Source organism: Micromys minutus (assembly GCF_963924665.1).
Source record: "Micromys minutus genome assembly, chromosome: 10".
Lineage (NCBI taxonomy): Eukaryota > Metazoa > Chordata > Mammalia > Rodentia > Muridae > Micromys > Micromys minutus.
Genome location: NC_137979.1, coordinates 35,769,333 through 35,790,210, shown reverse-complemented (window position 1 = coordinate 35,790,210; position 20,878 = coordinate 35,769,333). Strand labels below are relative to the sequence as shown.

General features: G+C 40.6%; 1 protein-coding gene across 7 annotated transcripts in view; it reads right to left on the bottom strand.

Annotated features, from left to right (window-relative positions):
- BCAS3 (BCAS3 microtubule associated cell migration factor) overlaps window positions 1–20,878 on the bottom strand; it is a 435,283-nt gene that overhangs the window by 214,857 nt on the left and 199,548 nt on the right. For all 7 annotated transcript variants that reach the window (XM_080924182.1, XM_080924186.1, XM_080924185.1 and 4 more), the window contains 2 exons: window positions 19,498–19,694; window positions 16,729–16,826 (listed from right to left, as the gene is read on the bottom strand). In XM_080924182.1, the coding sequence (XP_080780308.1) occupies window positions 16,729–16,826; window positions 19,498–19,694 (295 nt within the window). The remainder of the gene's footprint in view (window positions 1–16,728; window positions 16,827–19,497; window positions 19,695–20,878) is intronic.

The following is a 20,878-nucleotide window of genomic DNA, read 5'->3' as shown; positions in this document are numbered from 1 at the left end:
GAAAACCCAGGTGTGTGTGTGTGTGTGTGTGTGTGTGTGTGTGTGTGTGTGTGTGTGTTCCAAGGATCCAATGCATGCTCAACATATGCCTCCCTTTCCCCAGCCATAAGAATTAATATATGGAGCAACTTATATTTACCTCAAAGGCATTATGTTCAACTATTTAAAAAAAAAGAAAAGGAAGTCTCAAAAGACATATGGTATGATTTAATTTATTTAACACTCAAAATAATAAAATTGTAGAAATGCAGACTAGGTAAGGAGTTGCTATGAACTTGGAGAGGTGGGAAGGGAACTGAGTATTGTTAAGGGGGAAAGGAAGACATGATTCGTGACATGGCATACGTGTGTGTGGTATGCACCTACACATGTAAAATGATGTGTGTGCTCTGTAGCCCAGTGCCAACTCCATCTCACTTCTGTAACATATCACTCTACCAAAGGCAGCAGGGACTCTGCTGAGGGTGTGTGGTTTATACTCTGCTGGGTTCCACAGGAGCCCTGCATCCTGAATACATCCTGCTCACACAATTTAGACACTATAGGCTCTTTTATTCTGATCCGCAGACATCAGTTTTGAAGCGTGGCAAGTGATGTGGTGCCCTGGAAAGCTTGACACTGGAGTTGAAGAGCTGAAGCTGCTGGGTCCTAGCTCTATGAGGGATCAGCTCCTAAAGTCAGCTCCCTGCATCAAAAAGGAGGAAAATGAAACTCACCTCTTCCAGCCTGGGCTGGGCTCCACACCTATGGGAAGTGCTCAATAACTTCCACAGCACCAGTGACTGCTGTCAAACTTTATACAGGAGGGGTTAATTAAAATTGAGGTCAGGGTACATAATTTGTAGTGCATGCATCAAGAAAAACAGAACACTCATTACACAACTGCGATGGCAGGAGGCTTGTGGTGCACGTGCAACAATGACAACCGCAAGGGTCATCTTTAGGGACTAAATCTGTGCCTTCTTTTGACATGTTCAGTTCCTACACCCCTTCATCTTGTCTTCTATGCATTACACAAACTCTTCTGAGGATAACCGTGGTTCATCAGCAATACCAACAAGGAAACCAAATAATACAACTCATGTATATCTTTGCTCAGCAATGGAAAATAGCCAATGGTGAACTGCTATGCGTTTCTTTTCTTTCTTTATTATTTTGGTTTTTTGAGATAGGGTTTCTTTACTAAACCCCGGCTGTCCTAGAACACACATTGTAGACCAGTCTGGCCTTGAACTCAGTTCTACCTGCCTCCTGACCGCTGGGTCAGTTGAGGAACACCGAATGGCCGAGAAACATCTGAGGAAGTGCTCGACATCCTTAGCCATCAGGGAAATGCAAATCAAAACAACCCTAAGATTCCACCTCACACCAGTCAGATTGGCCAAGATCCAAAACTCAGATGACAGCAGATGCTGGCGAGGCTGCGGAGAAATAGGAACACTTCTTCACTGTTGGTGGGGTTGCAAGCTAATACAACCACTCTGGAAATCTGTCTGGCGATACCTCAGAAAATTGGATATAGTACTACCTGAAGACCCAGCTATTCCACTTCTGGGCATATACCCCAGAGACACTTTAATACACAACAAGGATATATGCACCACAATGTTCATAGCGGCTCTATTTATAATAGCCAGAAGCTGGAAGGAACCCAGATGTCCTTCAGAAGACGAATGGATACAAAAATTGTGGTACATATACACAATGGAATACTACTCAGCCACCAGAAACAATGACTTAACCAAATTCTTAAGAAAATGGCTGCATCTAGAGAAGATCATCCTGAGTGAGATAACCCAGTCACAAAAGAACAGACATAATATGCAGTCACTGATAGTGGGATGCTAACCCCAGAGGCTTGCACTCCTCCAGAAACAACTCACAGACTGTATGAAGTCCAAGAAATAAAGAAAACAAAAACTATACATATATTCACAAAACAAGAAGACTTTGACTATTTCCATGTTGCGTTTTATTTTGCATGTACTTTACGCTTATTGCAACTAGTACGTTTTCAATGCATACTGTCAAGCCCTTGACAAAAATCAAGTACTGACTAAAAAACATATTCACATGGTTTTATGTAAAATTTATTTTAATGTCTGAAAAAACAGTACTGACAAAAATGTATAATTTTAAGCAAAAAATGTTTAAAATCTTTAAAAAAAATAATAAGCTGTTAGTCTTTTGTGTAGATGGAAATATCTCAAGAAACACTTCTTGTTATGATTAATAATTTGAGTCTTATTTGTAACAGATAAGAGACCAATGTATTTTCCATGTATTTTCATGTTAAAAAAAAATAAATCTTGTTTTGAAGACAAAAAAAAAAAAAAAAAAAAAGTTGTGCACCACCATAGCCAGTAGGATGCCATACATTTCAATGCTCAACTCCATTGAAAGTAAAATAAATATCTAAACTAAAATGACTTTCTCTCCCAAACTCATATTTTTTTATTTGAGGCTACCAAAGTATAAAACAAACAAACATGCAAAAGTTTATTTATTTTAAAAAGATATGGTTTCAAGAAGCCCAGGCTGGGTTGTTATGGTATTATCTATATAAGCAAGGGTGGCCTTGAACTCCTGATTCCCCGGCCTCCACCCTCTGTACCATTATATAGAAAGTGCTGGGGACTAAATTCAGGAAAGTACTCTACCGACTGAGTTGCATCCCTACACACACACACACACACACACACACACACACACACACACACACACACACACACACTGAAAAGCTTAAATCCCCTGAGATGTAACAAACTCAAGCACACTAGCCCAGCTTACCTTCTGTCTCCACGGGTCCAGGAAGGACCAAAGCACTGCCTCTGTTTCATTTTGCCCCAACTCTGAACCCATGAGGTGTAAGAAGCCTGTAGGTTTTTCCTCTGGTGTCAGCACAGTCGCCACTTTTCCTGGCTTTGGTTTTCTACCCACACTCCACTTTGGTTTTATTGAAAACCTCACATATGAAACTAGGCTCCACCCAGGTTCTGCTGTAATCATTTGGTTTAAAAGAACTACAGGCCTAAAGGATGCCAAGTTCAGATTTGGGTTAAACACCTGGTTGGAAAAGCAACTAGAGCAAGGCAGTTTTCCAAAAAGCTTTACCCTATGGCAGGGCAGCTTTCAATAAAAATTATTAAACACTACCCAACTCATTGTTTTATTCTCATGAGAAGGAGGGAAGAAAGAGATGGAGGGGGAGAAAGCCATAGCTGAGCCAACAGTGGGAGCAAATCTTCAAAAAGCTTCAATTACTCAGCTACTCCTTATGATTTAAACAGAACTTATATTACCCAAAAATGTTACAGAAGCTTGGCTCAAGAAGGTTTAACTTACTTTTTATTATTTGTATTTAAGTATACATAGGTATGGGTATATGTATGCATAAATGTAGTGCCCACGAAGACTAGAAGAGGACACTGGATCCCCTGGAGCTGGAGTTACAGGTGACCATAAGCCATGCAACAGGACAGGAGTGCTGGAAACCAAACCCAGACTTAAAAGTGCAGTAAGTGCATCATATTGATGAACTATCTCCTGAGACCTATGGTGTAAGAATTTTGGGTTTTTGGTTTTTGTTTTTTGTTATGCACAAAAGAAACATTTAACTTCTCTAGAGCCTAAGATGTCTTAGAAGAGTAATTTGGAACACTTTAAAGACTCTTCAATAACATCTAATTTGAAGGTAAACTTAAGTCAACTATGAGCTGAGCGGATCTGAAGGATGCAGGTCCCAGCAGCACCAAGGTTTCCCGAAGCTGCCACCAGGCCACAGCCGTGCTATGATGACCTTCTTTCTCACTTTCATGACAATTGAGTTACACTAATTGAGAACATTCTAGAGATTTGTATTTTTAAAATGTTTCTTTAAGCAAAAGCAAAAATGACTTGATTATCCCTTCTCAAAGTTTTGCCTTTCCTAAACCTGGAATAAAGTTCTTAGCATCTGCTAGCACAGATGTGGGGGTTGGGAGGTGGAGGGTGAGAGAGGGCGCCAAGCCCACCCAACTCCTGAAGTTTCTTCAGAAAAGACAAAACTTTCCAAGTGAAATAGTCATTTTGGTAAATGAATCCAGTTGTAAATTTAGACGAGTTTTTTTCTTTCATTCCAATGTATCACAGGAAAACTCTACACTGTGCTTTAAAGGCCATAAAGCTTTGGTTTAGAGCAGCGTCAACAAGAGCTGAAACCACTAATGCCATACTCTCTCACCAGCAAGAACAAAGGGCACTGACGCCTCAGTGCCACTGGGACCCCACTCATCAGCCCAGCCCAGGGAAAAGCTATATGCCAAGAACATGCCAGGAAGAGTGTTTTACAGCTAAGGGAAAATCTGCCCATTTAGGGACCATAATAAACATCCGGCATCCTCAAGAGACTCCTTACAGACATGAAACAAGGTTATCAAAATAGGAAGAGAGGCACTGGGAACGGAGAGAGGGATAAACAAGGTTGGGACAAAGTCAGACACAGAAGCACAGTCATCTTAATGGCATCCTAGATTTACTTGTTGTAGGATGAGAAAACTGTGTTTATGTTTTAAAACTTGTGTGACTTGAATCCAGTCCCTTCTCACTGGAAGACATCTTCAAATGACAAAGGGATGAACTTCAGCTCTGGGACAGAACTAACTGCCCAGGGACTTATCTAAATAGCGCTGCCACATCTCTGATTTCTCAAGGATTAGCTGGGACAACAGTATACTTTGTAGTATACACGTATGATGCATAAGAAATGAAAGATCATCATTGTGGGATCAACAATTAAGGGCCTTTTAGGTACTCGAACTGTGAGAAAAACTATTTAAATGTCATATTCTAATAATCATCAAAACACAGGAGACAGATATTTAAGTATTTTTTAAAAATAATTGTTTTATATATGTGCATTTGTTAGTGCATGAACATATTTTCCAATGCATGCCTGGTGGCTCCAAGGCCGCAAGACTAGGTTGGAGCCTTTGAGACTGGATCCACAGGGTTGTCAACTGCCATTGATTTGCATTCTTAAAAACTAAGATCCTGGGGCTGGAGAGATGGCTCAGTGGTTAAGAGCACTGACTGCTTTTCCAGAGATCCTGAGTTCAATTCCCAACAACCACATGGTGACTCACAACCATCTGTAATGGGATCTGATGCCTTCTGATGTGTCTGAAGACAGCGACAGTGTACTCATATATAATAAATAAATAAATCTTCCCCCCCCAAACAAAAACCTAAGATCCTGAACTTCATCAGCTATGAGAATAGGAATCAAACCTATACCTAAATACAAAAATCACATATTTTCAGGACAGATTTGCCTGTTCTAAAAGTGCATTAATCAACAATATTTTCAGTGAAAACCTGTATAGAGATGCTCAGGGGAAGTAAATTACAATGTCTTTGAATTCTTCTTTCAAAGAGGGTGGTATGATGCCCATGCTGAAGAACAGAACTAACAACAGTACTATCATCTGTGGGATTTTATGAGAAAGGAGGGAAATGCAGAGAGATTCTTGGCAAAGCCTGATACTATTCTGAGCTATTTACATAATTATCATGCATAATTTAATATGTAATACAGAACTAAGACTTAGAAGCAAGGTGCTAATATCTTATTTAATAAGCCAACCCAAATCATTTTTTATGAACATGAAAAGAGATAATAAAAACTTTTAAAAAAACCAACCAGTATTTTCATATTTAAAGAGACATCTACCAAATTCCATGTATCAATAGGTTATTTTGTAATTTGTTTGTTGAGGCAGCATTTCACTAAGTAGCCCTGGCTGTCTTCGAACTCCCTCTCTAAACCATGTTGGCCTCTACCTGCCTCTACCTCCAAAGTGATGGGCTTCAATGTGTGTGCTTCCATACTTCATTTATTTATTTAAGATTGAGTCTCCTGCATCCTGGGCTGGCCTAGAACTCACTATGAAGACAAGAATGACCTTGAACTTCTGAACTTTCTACTTGGACCATGCATGATTTCTTTGGTTCTGGGAATCAAGGCTGTGGCTTTTTGCATGCTAGGGAACTACTCTACAAACTCAGCTAAATCTGAGGCCTCAGGAGATTACTCAATACAATTATTCTTGAAACTATATTTGTTAAAGCAAACTGCAGAAGGACTACACCAGCGGTAACAATGGCCAACGAAGACATGACCACAGACCCATTAGGCCTATTAGTATATTTTAACACATCAACCAAGCAGTTAGCTTTTTGCAAATGTAACAAATTGAAGAAATTAAAACTGGCTAGGAGCTGCCATACTTTAATGATCTGTGGAAAATGAACAATGAATATATTTATGTCTTAGGCACATTTTCAGTTTCTTTTGAAAGGGTATTGCTCTGTAGCCCATGCTATTAGATAGACCAAGCTGGCCTTGAATTCTGAGAGATGTCTACCTCTGTTCCCCAATGCTAAGAATAAACTCGTACACACAACTAAGGGGCACATTCCTATCTGGTTCCCATCTTAAGCTTATTGAAAAGCTAAGTGTTGTTGCATATTCTGAGGATGAGGCAGAAAGCAGGTCTGAATAGACACTACAACAAGACAAAAAGCAACCATCATTTTAACATGTGAAAACACAGGTCGAAGGATGGGATCTGAAGAGCCTTTACACATTTCCAAGTGGCTAAGAGCTCTGAGATCTTTACAGTGATAAATATTGTAGGGCCTGGCAGTCCACTGGGACTCCCCACTCATATGTTATTCCACAATTGAGGATCAAGGTGTCAGCTCCATTTAGAATCACAGTGCGTGTGGCCTTTTTGAAAGCTTTAACACATACTTTGAAAAAGCAATTAATATTTCTCATGGAAGCAGCACCACTTTGCTTCCTTTGCCTTCAGCTCTTGCTAAAAGAATGAACTGTGAGCTTTAGACACCGCTGTTTTCTTTAGTTGGAATTCTGGCTGGGTGATAGAGTCTGGCCATGAGTGAGCACTACTTCAGCGGGAAGCCTTTTCTGAGTGAAGAGCCTTTGCATGGGACAGTGCTAGCTGGAACTAGGAACTGTGACCTGCATGTGAACCCAGGTGAGCCACATCATCAGACTATGTTAGAGCGGTTTGCCAATGCCTGTCTAGGGTGGATCTGAAACCATTTTTTTCCTTCTAGGATATGTACACTTATAAAACTGAGTATAATGTACTGGATGGCTAAGGCCATGAGAAGTTGGGTAACAAAAATGGTGTGTGGGGCTGGAGAGGTGGTGAGCAGTCAAGAGCACTGGATACTTTCCAGAGGAACCAGGTTTTTAACTCTAGCCTGTACACGGTGGTTTACAACCCTCTGTTACTATAGTTCCAGGGGATCCAATGTCCTCTCTGGCTTCTTTGGGCATCTTCAGGCATCAGACATTCATGATGTGCAGACATACACTGAAGTAAAACATGTTCACATGTGATAAAAATAAAAGAATATTTAAAAGTGTGTGTGTGTTACACATATTTCCTAGATCACACACATACACACGCACACACACACACACCCTGATTATTTCAGGAGTACAAAATTGTCTGTTTTAATCAATGTACTAGCCAAGAAGCCAAGATCCTAGAGGCTACAAGGAAGTCCCAGAAGCACACTAGTGAATAACCAGTCGTTATAGAATAGCAGCTAATAGTCATTTTATACATCTTGACCTTGTCTGCTTTTCTTGTAAAAATCTGTAAGCACTTAATTTTTTAAAAATTTTATTTTACACAAATACAACATGTATGTAGTCTAAAGACTCCAGGAGAAGGAAGATGTCTACATCTCGGTGCTGCAGAGCGGAATGGTCTCTCGGTTTACCTTCTAGAGGTTAACTACTATTTGCATGAAATGTAAAAAATTGGTTCCAATATTTTATTCTGAAATGTTGAATTCATTAACCCTTACTGTTATGTGAGAACTACTTAGGGGTCAACATAACATAAGGAAGGTGACGAGCCAGTCACTTTACTATTTGATAAATACAAGAGTAAACTTTAAGGAGAGGAAGCAGCAGCAGAGGCAGCAGAGCAACAAGTGAGGCTGAGAACAGAGCGGAGACCACAGCAGCCGACACCGAGTGAGCTCTCTCTGGCTGGGGTCCGCTCACTCAGGACCAGGCTCTTCTCAGACATTTCAGACACAGGGATGGTGGAGGGGTGGGAACAGGCCTTCTCTGAGTCTTTTCTTTGGCATGCACACAGTCATAGAAGATGTAACTGGGAGCTCTGCTGAAATCTCAAGCTGAACTTCCAGGGTTCTGTGTCCACAACTATCTCTATGTATGTACAGTTCTCTTTCAGACAAGTCTTAACCATGAGCATTACAGAGTAATGGGTACTTCCCAGATTAGCCCAGGTTAACACGCAAGATTCCATACAATATTACAAAACCCAACTACACCCTCTTTTGGTATTCCCTAAGATAAAAGCATATGCTGATAAATATAATTTTGTAATCCTATTACTAATTCTGGAAAGTTCTTCTTTAATAAAAGTTTGGGAAAATGGAAGTTGGATCAGATTTCTATGTCAACATATGTGCCATGGTATTAAAATGATATGATAGTTCTTAGAATCCCTCAGAAAAGCTGAAAGTCGAGTTAGCATGGCCAGAAAAGATACAGCCATTACTTTATTGGATGTTTGCCAGCCCTGATCACAGATCCTAGAAAGCAGAAGTATGTTAGAGTCAACAAGGTACAAAGATAAACCCAATACACTAATTTATATTATAATTTTTAAAAATTATACTTTATGTTCACAAGTGTTTTCCCTACATGTGCATATATGTAACACATGTGTGCTTCATGTCCTGGGAGTCAAAAGGCGGTGTCAGGTTCCCTGGAACTGGGTGCTGGGAGCTAAAGCCAGGCCTCTAAGGAAACAGCAAGAGCTTTTATTGTCTAAGCTACCTCTCCAGCGCCATCATAGGCATTTTTAAAAGAATGATATCAAATATAGCTTGAAGCATTCTACACTTTTGTTATTCACAAAGGAACAGTGACCATAGTACAATGACAAACCAAATTAATAAAGGAGCACAGGCCAAGAAAGTTGTTGCAGGCTTAGTGCTGTGATAGAGCTGGAGACTCAGTATTACAAACTTCTAATCACTTGATGGTAAAGGCCTCCTGTGTGTTTGGGAATCAGTGATTCAGCTCAAACCATCTTTGCTCTGTGGTGTGTAAAACATGTGTAAAGAAATTCTTATCCTGAAAGACCCTTTTGTTTAAAAACTTTACACTTTTATGCATGTATTCCTGGATATGTGGAAGTGGGAGATAGCGGCCCCCTTTAAACATGTGGGTTCTGGGAGACAAAATTGGGCCTTTATCCACTGAACTATCTTGGTACTCAGAGAGATTCCAGGGCATTGCTTGCCGTTTGTCCAAGGCTGGAAGGTAAGGTAAGTCCACGCCTGCTCTCCCTCTGCACCCCTCCCTTCTGCCCGTGCTTCACTATTTCATGATGCCTAGTGATCCTCACCAATCCTACAGCACTGGTCCACAGAACAAGGAACCCCATTCTATCCTTGTAGCTGCCCTTGGATCACACCACAGAGTCTGCTTTCTAACTCACTTTTCAGTGTGGCACCTGATGGTACAGAGAGTGCCCAATCGAAAGTGTTATTAAACCCTCTATTCAAATCTAGATATTTGGTTCAATGAAAGTTGAAGAGTTCACAACTTCAAGTTGCTCATTAAGGTTGTAACTTGTGAAGGTGTCAAGATGGTTTTCAGATGATGTGTAACTTCCTTCTGCACCCAATGTCCCAAAGCACAATGTTCTAATCTCATCTAATCTTACACCACTACCCCAAAAGCCTCTTAACTACAATAAAAAACAACATAGACAAAGGCCTTTTTTTTTTTTTTTTTTTTGGTCTCCATGCACAACTGAGCCCCAGTATCCTGAATGTGAGCTTGTCACAGAATGTCCAAGTAATTATAGGTTCAGGTCAAGAACTCCAGACCTCTAAACCATATTGATTACATCTCCATGGAGGAAGAACCCTCCAGCACACTTTGTATTCACCCTAGCAGGGATGGCTTTTAAGTATCTGTGACACTAAGAATTTATTCCTATAAGTGCCAGGACGAGGAAGCCCAGGACCAGTCAGGTCTGTCAGTTGTTGCCTGAAGCAGCAAGGACAAGATGGGAATTCATTGTTCTGGAACGTCAGCTGCCAGCTGCGCTCACACATTTTCACCACCTGAATAGCTGATTCTCTTGACTCCCACATGGCTCATTTCAGCACACACAGTTTTGAAATGAATATTTGATCAGGTAGGGCAGAAAGAGATTTGGACTTAACTGAGGTGTCACCATAATGCACTTTTAAGTAATTCCAAGTATCAGGAGAAAGGTGTCTTAAAATTTATTTTTGGGATATTTGGGAAATGGACCTGTGATCCTAATTAAGGCAGATCAAATGAGATAAGACAGAGACACTAAACACACTGTTGAGCATCTTCTGCTTATAAACTGCTTCCTCAGAGCTTCCTTCTGGAGTTGGCACAGACAGTCGTATCACAAAGTCTGACCTACTGTAAGAAAAGGCCTCATATTGACAGGGAAACTTGAAAAACCAGCTTCTTTCCAAAGTCCAGTTTTAAAACTAAAAGCCATCACCCAAACCTGGTGAAAGAAAAGACGGTTGGTGAAGTCACACCTGGGAGAAGAGAGACGGTGGTGCATTAACACTTGGGGGAGAGACAGTGGAGCACCACACTTGGGGGAGAGACAGTGGAGCACCACACTTGGGAGAGACAGTGGAGCACCACACTTGGGAGAGACAGTGGAGTATCACACTTGGGGGAGAGACAGTGGAGCACCACACTTGGGGGAGAGACAGTGGAGCACAACACTTGGGGGAGAGACAGTGGAGCACCACACTTGGGAGAGACAGTGGAGCATTACACTTGGGAGAGACAGTGGTGCATCACACTTGGGGGAGAGACAGTGGAGCACCACACTTGGGAGAGACAGTGGAGCACCACACTTGGGAGAGACAGTGGAGCACCACACTTGGGAGAGACAGTGGAGCACCACACTTGGGAGAGACAGTGGTGCATCACACTTGGGAGAGACAGTGGTGCATCACACTTGGGGGAGACAGTGGTGCATCACACTTGGGGGAGACAGTGGTGCATCACACTTGGGAGAGACAGTGGTGCATCACACTTGGGAGAGACAGTGGAGCACCACACTTGGGGGAGACAGTGGAGCACCACACTTGGGAGAGACAGTGGTGTACCACACTTGGGAGAGACAGTGGAGCACCACACTTGGGGGAGACAGTGGAGCACCACACTTGGGGGAGACAGTGGAGCACCACACTTGGGGGAGACAGTGGAGCACCACACTTGGGAGAGACAGTGGTGTACCACACTTGGGAGAGACAGTGGAGCACCACACTTGGGAGAGACAGTGGTGCATCACACTTGGGGGAGAGACAGTGGTGCATCACACTTGGGGGAGACAGTGGTGCATCACACTTGGGGGCGACAGTGGTGCATCACACTTGGGAGAGACAGTGGTGTATCACACCTTCTTTCTAGCAGTACAGTAGCTACACCTAAGTCATACTATAAATTTAAAAGTACTTCCAAGTTGACCCAAAACAAGTCAAATTTCAAAGCTGAAACAGACTGTATAAACTTAGCTTAATTCTTCCTTTAAAGGATACGTTAACTAGGGTTTTGTTTATTTGCCACTGGGTCTAGCTATGAAGTCCATGCTGCCTGCATCCTAATGGGTTCAAGCAGCTCTCCTGCTTCACCCTGGAAGGTAGATGTGGAGACAGACACACCTAGGAAGTGCTTTAATTCTGAAAGCACTTATTTTTAGGCAGAGCTGTAAAAGGAGTCAGAGCTGTCCTTGTTCTCAGCACCACACACTTCTAGATCTAGTCTTTTCTCAGGAAGTACCGTTTTCTTTGGATTATTTCCTGTAGCCTTGCCTGTGTGTGGCCATTCTTAAGCACCTGCAGTGGAGGGAGTATCAGGAGCCCAGGTTCCAGCCTGTTGTCTTGGACACAATTTAAAGCAGCACTGCACTAAGAGTTTTAACACTCTTGTCACTGCTAGTCCACAGTCTCACTGTCAGTGTATCACACCGCCTCAGGCACGCAGCTACAAAACATTCCATCCGCTTGCTTTTCTTAAACTCAAATAGAGGCTTATATTTTGTTCAGACTGATTCTCTAAAACCTACTTTTAAATTTTATACAGATGTCAGGTGTTCAAAGAATGAGAACAGATATACTGCCCATACTTAACCATCTCTAATCTAAAACGCTAGTTTTATTAACTGAGTTTGGTATTTTCCTCCTCAGAAGTACTACTCACAGATATACACTGAGCCATTCTTCTTAATCCTCTTATTGTTCCAACACAAGCTTTGAAGACTCAAGAGACAAGAGCCTAGAGTCACTTTTATAATAACACCCAGTGTCTGGAACTCTGTGACTTGCAAGCCTTATCATTTATTCAAAGAACTACCTTTATATTTCTAAAGAACATTATGTATTTTAAATCTGGGGATAACCTTAGGAAATAACTTGGATATATCTCTTAGAAGTAAAGAGAATCCAAGTTCTGTGTAGGAATTCTCATTTTCCACTTGGGAGCTCGGAGAACAACAAGCTGGGTAGAAAAGATGACCTTGGAAGGTTTTAGCAGAACTTATAGATCATGACTATAAATACTGGCTTCTCCCAGTCAGCTGTACTTTTGTCACCACTGCCCCAGAACACTGCACTAGGTAGGTCTTCTCATCAGCACTTAGACAGTTCAGGATTATGATGGCCAAGGTCTACCTCTCATTCGAATGGCAACTGTGGATCAACTTACAAGCCCTGTTTCCTCCACATGCAGATCTGGAATATCTGTCCTTCAATCTCAGTCCTTTGAACTCTTTTTTGGTAAGCTCCAATCTCTATGCAAACCAGGACACAATCAGGGTGACCTGGATCTCCAGAGGCTCTTCACTTTAATTATGCAAATCAAGAAAAGAGAACACCACACTGTCTTTAAAGTAGGATGGACAAACCAAGGAACAAACAAGCATCTGTTTCCCTGCCTTGGGAGAGCTGAGGCAGGATGGCTGGCTCTGCACAGGAAGACTGATGGGGGAGAGGGAATGGAGAAAACAAGTTCAAATGAGACATAAAATAAAATAAACAATAAGTAAAAATTCTTAGGTATTTACAGTGAAAATAATTTATAGAGACAATGTGAAGAAATTAACCCAACCCTTTGTTCAAAAATATTACTTAGGACTCAAAACCACAGTTTCTTAAATTATTTGAGTCTGTGTAAATATGAACAATCAGTTCAAGACCTATTTGTTTTGGGGTAGCCTGTGCCTTAGGGTAAAATTCCAGAAACTTTGCTCCAGAGTGGTGTTCTTTTTATCTTAAGATAGAAACATCTCACAATTAAAAGCAATGTCTGCCTATCAATAGCCTGTGGACTCAATGAGAAACTAAAATGCACACGTTCACAGAGACGGGATTGTCCCTGTGCTTCAAGACTAGTTTAACTAGTAAACACTTATTCAGCTGTGACTCAACACAGGGCAATCACCAATCAACACACATTACTAGTACTGGACATGCAGGAATAAAATGGCAACTAGTGCATGGTAAATTTTGAAAGAAAGCTCTTAAGCAAAATGGAATTATACCCGACTTATCTCTTTGGTTTCAACACACTGTCCTTTGTGTGGTACCACAATCACACACAGACGGCTAAAATAAAAATTATACATACAAGATTTTTAAAACTTCCCCCTTTATTATTTTATTATGTGTGTATGAGGTTTTGGCTGCATATATGTCTATACTCCATGTGTGTGCAGTGCTCACAGAGGCATGAAGAGAACACTAGATCCCCTGGTATTGGGTTGACAGATGGTTGTAAGATGCCATTTGGGTGCAGCAAACTGAACCCATGTCCTCAGGAAGAGCAACAAGGGCTCCTAACAGAAGAGACATCTTTCCAGTTCCCAATTACAAGGTTTAAATAAGATATTTTCCTTTTGAAATTTATTATCTGTCAGAGAATTTGACACATGTAACACATTAAAGTTTATTTCACTATCTTAGTAAGGTTATCATATAAAAAAGGATGACCACCACAGAATTAGGGAAGGTTCTGTCCCAAAACCTGAAGGGTAGCTATAAAGCATGTCCTAGGAAAAATGCAGAGACATCATATGAGGCAGCATAAAATGGGAGAAGGAAGTGCAGAGCAATGGAGTCTGAAGAAGGTGCTCCCACACTGGGGATCTTCTGTAAGTAACAATTCAAATGCTGGCGAGGCTGCGGAGAAAGAGGAACACTTCTCCACTGTTGGTGGGGTTGCAAGCTAATACAACCACTCTGGAAATCTGTCTGGCGATACCTCAGAAAATTGGATATAGTACTACCTAAAGACCCAGCTATTCCACTTCTGGGCATATACCCCAGAGACACTTTAATACACAACAAAGATAAATGCACCACAATGTTCATAGCGGCTCTATTTATAATAGCCAGAAGCTGGAAGGAACCCAGATGTCCTTCAGAAGACGAATGGATACAAAAATTGTGGTACATATACACAATGGAATACTACTCAGCCACCAGAAACAATGACTTAACCAAATTCTTAAGAAAATGGCTGCATCTAGAGAAGATCATCCTGAGTGAGATAACCCAGTCACAAAAGAACAGACATAATATGCAGTCACTGATAGTGGGATGCTAACCCCAGAGGCTTGCACTCCCCCAGAAACAACTCACAGACTGTATGAAGTCCAAGAAATAACTGACAATCTATCTCTCCAGTCCCCTGTTTTGTCTATTTATACATTTTCTAAATATATTTAATGTGTATAAAAAAATCTGTATATGTATCCCTCTTTTTATAAAAATAAAGTTGTAAGAAGAAAAAAAAAAAGACACAACTCAAATGTGTGGGCCACAATGAAAGCTATACTTCCTGGTTCAGGGACAATTTTGACAAATTTATTGCCTTAAAAATAATAGGACCTATTAGAATTTACCCACAAACGTCTTTTCATAAAGAAGTACAATCATTTAGTCTCGCTGTGTAATTCTGTTAACAACAGTGGTCTGATTCCAGAAGATGGAGACTGGATAACAGGATACTATACACTCAACCAAAGTAATGGACAACACAGATTATTCATCAAAAGGGGTCGAACCATATGAGGTGACCCAGGAGAACTATGCACAGACATATGATTCTCTGTGGCTAAGGTCTCTTTACTCAGAGTTGGAGCATACATGTTCACTGCCTTGGCTACCTAGATTTCAAGCGGGAAATGGGCCTAGAATAACAACAGAGTCTAGGTACCAAAAAACCCTTTCTCTACCCAGAAGGCTAGCAATTTCAGAGGTTCAAAGCCAGAGACCAAAGCTTTGACAGTGATGGAAGCAGACCAAGTGTAAACACTTATTCAGCTGTGACTCAACACAGGGCAATCACCAATCAACACACATTACTAGTACCGAATAGTTTGAGAACAAGATTAATAATATTGTAGGGTTTAAGAATATAATAAAGTTCTAATAAGGCCTCATCTTAACCAGCACTCCTCGTTAGCACTGGCAGATTAAGACTATCCAAATGTTTGTTCCTTACTGATCTCAGAAGTCCAATTTGATGATTTGATGCACAAATGCCAGCACAGCGTCCACCCATTTTCCTGCCTGCAGCATGCAACAGCCATATTTTTCAACTTAGAACAGAAAAAAAAAAGTATGACCTTTCTAACAAAAACCCTACATTAAGGTTCAGGTACAAGCCTGGATATAGACAGCCTGAAGTGCAATCAACGAAGAAAAACAAATAAACAACTTATAAAAATAAGTGACCAGATAAATCCCATGTTTGTTGAGCTAGAGTCAGGCAGCAGTCTTGCAAGGGTCTCCTCTCCCTTCCAGTTCACACCTCAATCCTACCAGCCTTTTGTGGGGATTTTGAAAGCATGGTAAGATTAAAATTTGCTCTAATTCAACTCTTTGACTACTATGGAATTACTGATGAGTCAACTGTAGGAGACTTGGGACACAACCTTCCCGTGACACCTTCAGGCATTCCTCACCACAGCAATGTTCTCCCTTTCTTCACTGATCTGAGACAAGACAAAGCTCATTATCACAAACAACTCAGGGATTTACCAGGCTTTGCTGAGAACATCTCTACAATACAAAAGAAGCAACCACCACCAGAAATTAATGCAGCACATGCACAGGCTAGAGAATGAATAACTGTAGGAGGCATAGCAGGGTTAAGCTGATGAATTTCTAAGATTCATGATTCCACAGTGAAACTAGCTAAGACAGCTTTTGGACTGTCTATGCTGCCACACATCAGGCACGCTGACACTCCACAGGTCGAGTCAATTGAATCCATACATTGTATTTACGCTCACTGTCGAGATTGCTGCTTGACATCCCAAGTGATCAAAGGCAAACAGTCATCAACCCCGTAGCCTTAGATACTATGTTCATTACATTTAATCAAGGGCCAATTCCACGCCCATCCCCCACTCACAAGAACTAAGAATGTTTGAGTATCCGGCAGTTTTCAGTAGCAAATAAGCACACTGCTGTATAAAGACATAGAAAACTCCAAACAACAAAACAAGAGAGGAGAGAAAAATGAGTATCATCCTCCATAATTTTTAAGAAAATAAACTGTAAGAGCTAAGAAATGGTCTGCAAGCATCCTACCTGAGGCAGCATCGATCACTGTGGAAACTCCTCTTCGATCAGAGACTGGACGAGATGACCCTGGCATGCTGACTGGGTCAGAGCGGACCGGCTGGATCCTGCAATGCAATTTAATTTAGCTCACATATGTTACTGGCAAGAAAACTGTCACTTCCTACAACAGACCTTAAATCATGAATGTTAGTTTGGCTCAATCCATTTAGGAACCATACCCTCTAATAATAAACAAAATAAGGCATTACATTCCAGATTCCTACATAAAAGCAAGGCTCTGAAAGCATTCCGTGCTCACCTTTCCACCCTCACTCAACTTCTTGTTAACTTGTGTTGTTTGGTGGAGTAAGAAAGGATTTGAAAAGTTAAAACTGAAGTAAGAAAAGGTAAGAGAACTAGAAAAAAGCAAAACACTTTACAGTGAATATTTTCCAAAGCAAGTATACAATTTCATGAATAGCATCAGAGCTGAGTTCAGTAAAGACAGCAATAATTCAGGAGTGAGTGAGTGAGTGAGTGAGTGAGTGAGTGACTGTGTGTGTGTGTGTGTGTGTGTGTGTGTGTGTGTGTGCGCACGAGCATGTGCCTGCCTTCTCTTTATGTAGTTCTGTATGTCCAAATTGAGATTATCCTTCTTTTAAAGATGTGCGCGACCACATTCAGCCGTAATATTAAAGATTTGTGACACCTCCATCAATCATTATTTATGGTTTCTTTATTTCCAAGGATAAGACGGGATAACAGGCTATGTTGTGCCACAGAGGTCAGACAATGCAGCTTATAAGTAACTTCCATAAGTTATCAAAGATAACCTCAGCAAACTGGCTTATTAAACACAATATCTAGACACTAGCAAAAGAAAGATAATATATAAATGCTGAGTCTCCAGCTGCTTTAGAACAAATACTATTAAGATAATAACTACAATTGAAAGGTCTACATACCAGGCAATGTAGAGGAACAATGCATGTGTACACTTTTGGCAATTCATTCACACAATGAGAATTTACTGCATACATGCATGGTACTATTTTAGGAGCAACAGAAATGAAATATAAAACATGAGGTGTATTTGCAGATACAATTACTCATAAACTGCCACTAAAGAGAGCTAAGGTTCTGAATAAGATGTCCTAGTTAATAAAAGTACCGGCCATGAAGAAGAAAGATGATGGACGGATATCAATCAGATCACAGAACATGCTGCAGTAATTTGTGCAAGTCAGCAATATATTGTTCATAACAACAAAGTCACACACAGCAACTTGTCAGCAAGCAATCCATTACTGCTCATATCTGACGGGCTTCTCTCAGAGGTAAAGCAGGATCTGGATCTGCTCATGTATACAGACCAGGCTGGGCACGAACTCAGAGAAATCTACATTTCTGCTGGGATTAAAGGCAACTGTACCTTTAGAATTAGAGGTAAATGGGAAACCACATCCAGTACAATACCAACCTTAATGGTATATGAAGCAAAGAATAGTATAATGAACAAAAAGAATGCACTGTGGTTTTAAAAAGAAAAAAGGACTTCATAGTTTTAAAGAACTGTACTGTCACAAGACCAGAAAGGCCAGAAGAACTGAAAGCATACATGGTTTCTGTGGTGCACACACGGGAACAGAGTCTCAAATTACCAGATATACCATGGGATATAAAGGGCAGAACTCAATGAACATATGTTACAGAAGAAAAGAGAAGCAAAGAATAAGCCTAGGCTAGGTGAAGTACATCACACCCCCAAATCCTAACAGTAGGCTGAGGCAGAAGACATTCATAATTTCAAAACCATGTGGACTACACAGTGAATTCCAAGATAACATGAGCTATAGAATCAGTCTCTAAAGAAACAAACAAGCAAATAAAAATTAAGAAGTCACCCTGGATTCTGACTTCAGCAGCAGATCTGAGGGGTTAGTGAAAGCAAGACAGCCCAGGGATGAGATAAACAGCTAATGCTCAAACAGTTAAAAGTGATCAATGTTTTGAATACCACCACAAGGAAAGTCAGGAAGGCATTCAAGTTCCTGCCCGTTTATACATAGATCCCACTTAAAATTTTTGAGAGTCTAATTTACTTTAGCCTGTCAGCAATTTTGTTTGTTTGTTCGAGAAAGGGTCTCTGTAAAGTCCTGCTGGTACTGAACACACAAAGATTCAGCTGTATCAGTTTCCCAAGAGTTTGAATTAAAGGTATGTGTCATCATATCTTGCTTACTTTTATTATTTTTAAAAAACTGTTATTGCTGTTAAAAAAGAATAGGGGCACTTTGTCATGCTATTAGAATATAATTTCCCATAATGTTATTTCAAAAAATATATAATAAATAGGAAAGTCAGAAGGCTATTTTAAAACAAAATCTAGATGTATAATAGCTATTTTTAATTTTTGCATAGGATGTTTTTATGGCCTTGTACTTACAAACTACCGGTCTTGAATGCTGAAATTAAAGATGTGTCCAACTACACCAAGTCAAAGTTTATTAACTGACTGATAATTCTCCTGATGGAGATACAGATTGGACTTATTTAAGCTAACCCACTAACACCTTGACATACCAAGAAGATGAGTAGATATTGTATTACGTTAAAGTGCTCCATTTCAGAGCTAAAATATGTGTTGCATTGATCACATAAATGACAGGTAAAAATATGGAGTCAGCAGCAGAACACTGTGTGAAAAGGAAAGCTATGAATATTGCAGAGGACATGAATTTCAAAGGAAGACTCGAATCCTGTCTTGCATGTAACTTCCTGGTTCCCCTCTCCTACCTGAGGCTGTTAAGGTCTAGATCGTCCGTATCAAAGTCCAAGAGTGGCTGTGGTGTGTCGCTGGGTCCATGAGATTGCAACACAGAAGAACTAGATGATATGACTGTGGTCTGGCCTGAGGGGTGGATGGTTTTGAACTGGAACTGTGGACCCATCCATAAGCGCCGGTGGGGTCCTGTGTGTGTTACAATTTCAACCTGAAAAAGAGACACAGTCATGGTTTCAAGGTACTATGGCCTTAACACCACCCACTTACCATCTGAGTGAATAAAGACAGTCAGAGCTCCCAGAGCAAAATACAATCAACATTACAACCTACACGGACATTTCTGAAATCCCTTGACTGGATTTCATCAATATGAAGAATAAAAGCAGGAGGCTGGAGAAATAACTCAGTGGTTTAGAGCATGCACTGTTCTTACAGACTTGTTAGTTCCAAATACCCACAATGGGTACCTTCCAGTGGCTTATAGCACTAATTCTGATGACCCAGAACTCTTTCTGAAATCCCAGGGCAGCTGTACTCAAGAACATAAGCCCCATACACAAACAAATGTACACAACTTAAAATCTTAAAAAACAAAACAAAATAAAACAAGAGCCATACTATAACAAAAATCCTTATGAGAAGCCCTTTGAATTGTTGGTCAGGGGTCTCTAAGAGATTCACAAAACATTATAGACTACTGTTATTGCCCTTGTATGTGCCTCAGATATAAAAGGAAGACACCATGTACTTCTGAGACAGAACCTAAAGGATCTCAGCTTGATATGACCTGAAGGCATCTCCCCTGAGGACTAGCTCTCATGTACCAGAGTTTGTCTCTTGAGCTTCCAGCTATGCAAACCTATGAACCACAACAATGCCCAGCATGGTACAAAAACATCATGGGCACATTTTGCATTGGTGAAAGGCTCTCCAACTGAACTTAGACCAACTTAAAAAAGGAAAAACATTCCTGGTACTGAAGCCTAGCCAACCATCTGAGACTAAAACAGCCATACAATTTTGATGACAATCTATAGCATCCACTTTACTGGGCTAGCATAATCTCTAACAATAATTTCAATTTCTATCAGTATACATATAGGTAAGTTAGTTAAGTTTCATCAAAGAGACTTCTCTTTGTAACAGAAGAAAGACCATTAGAGAAAACTATAAAATGCCAAGATGCAGAGTTGTGGAGTCAAGCCCCAGTGAATATATATCTGCAGAATACCTCTACATCAGAGGCTATGGAATGAATATGGAAGGGGGGACTGAAAGATTCTAAGAGCTGTGAGATTATGTCTCCTACAAAGGGTATATCCATGACGTCTCACCAATGTAGCTGCCTAAAAATAACCTACACAAAAATAACACCAACAGACATGCTGATGT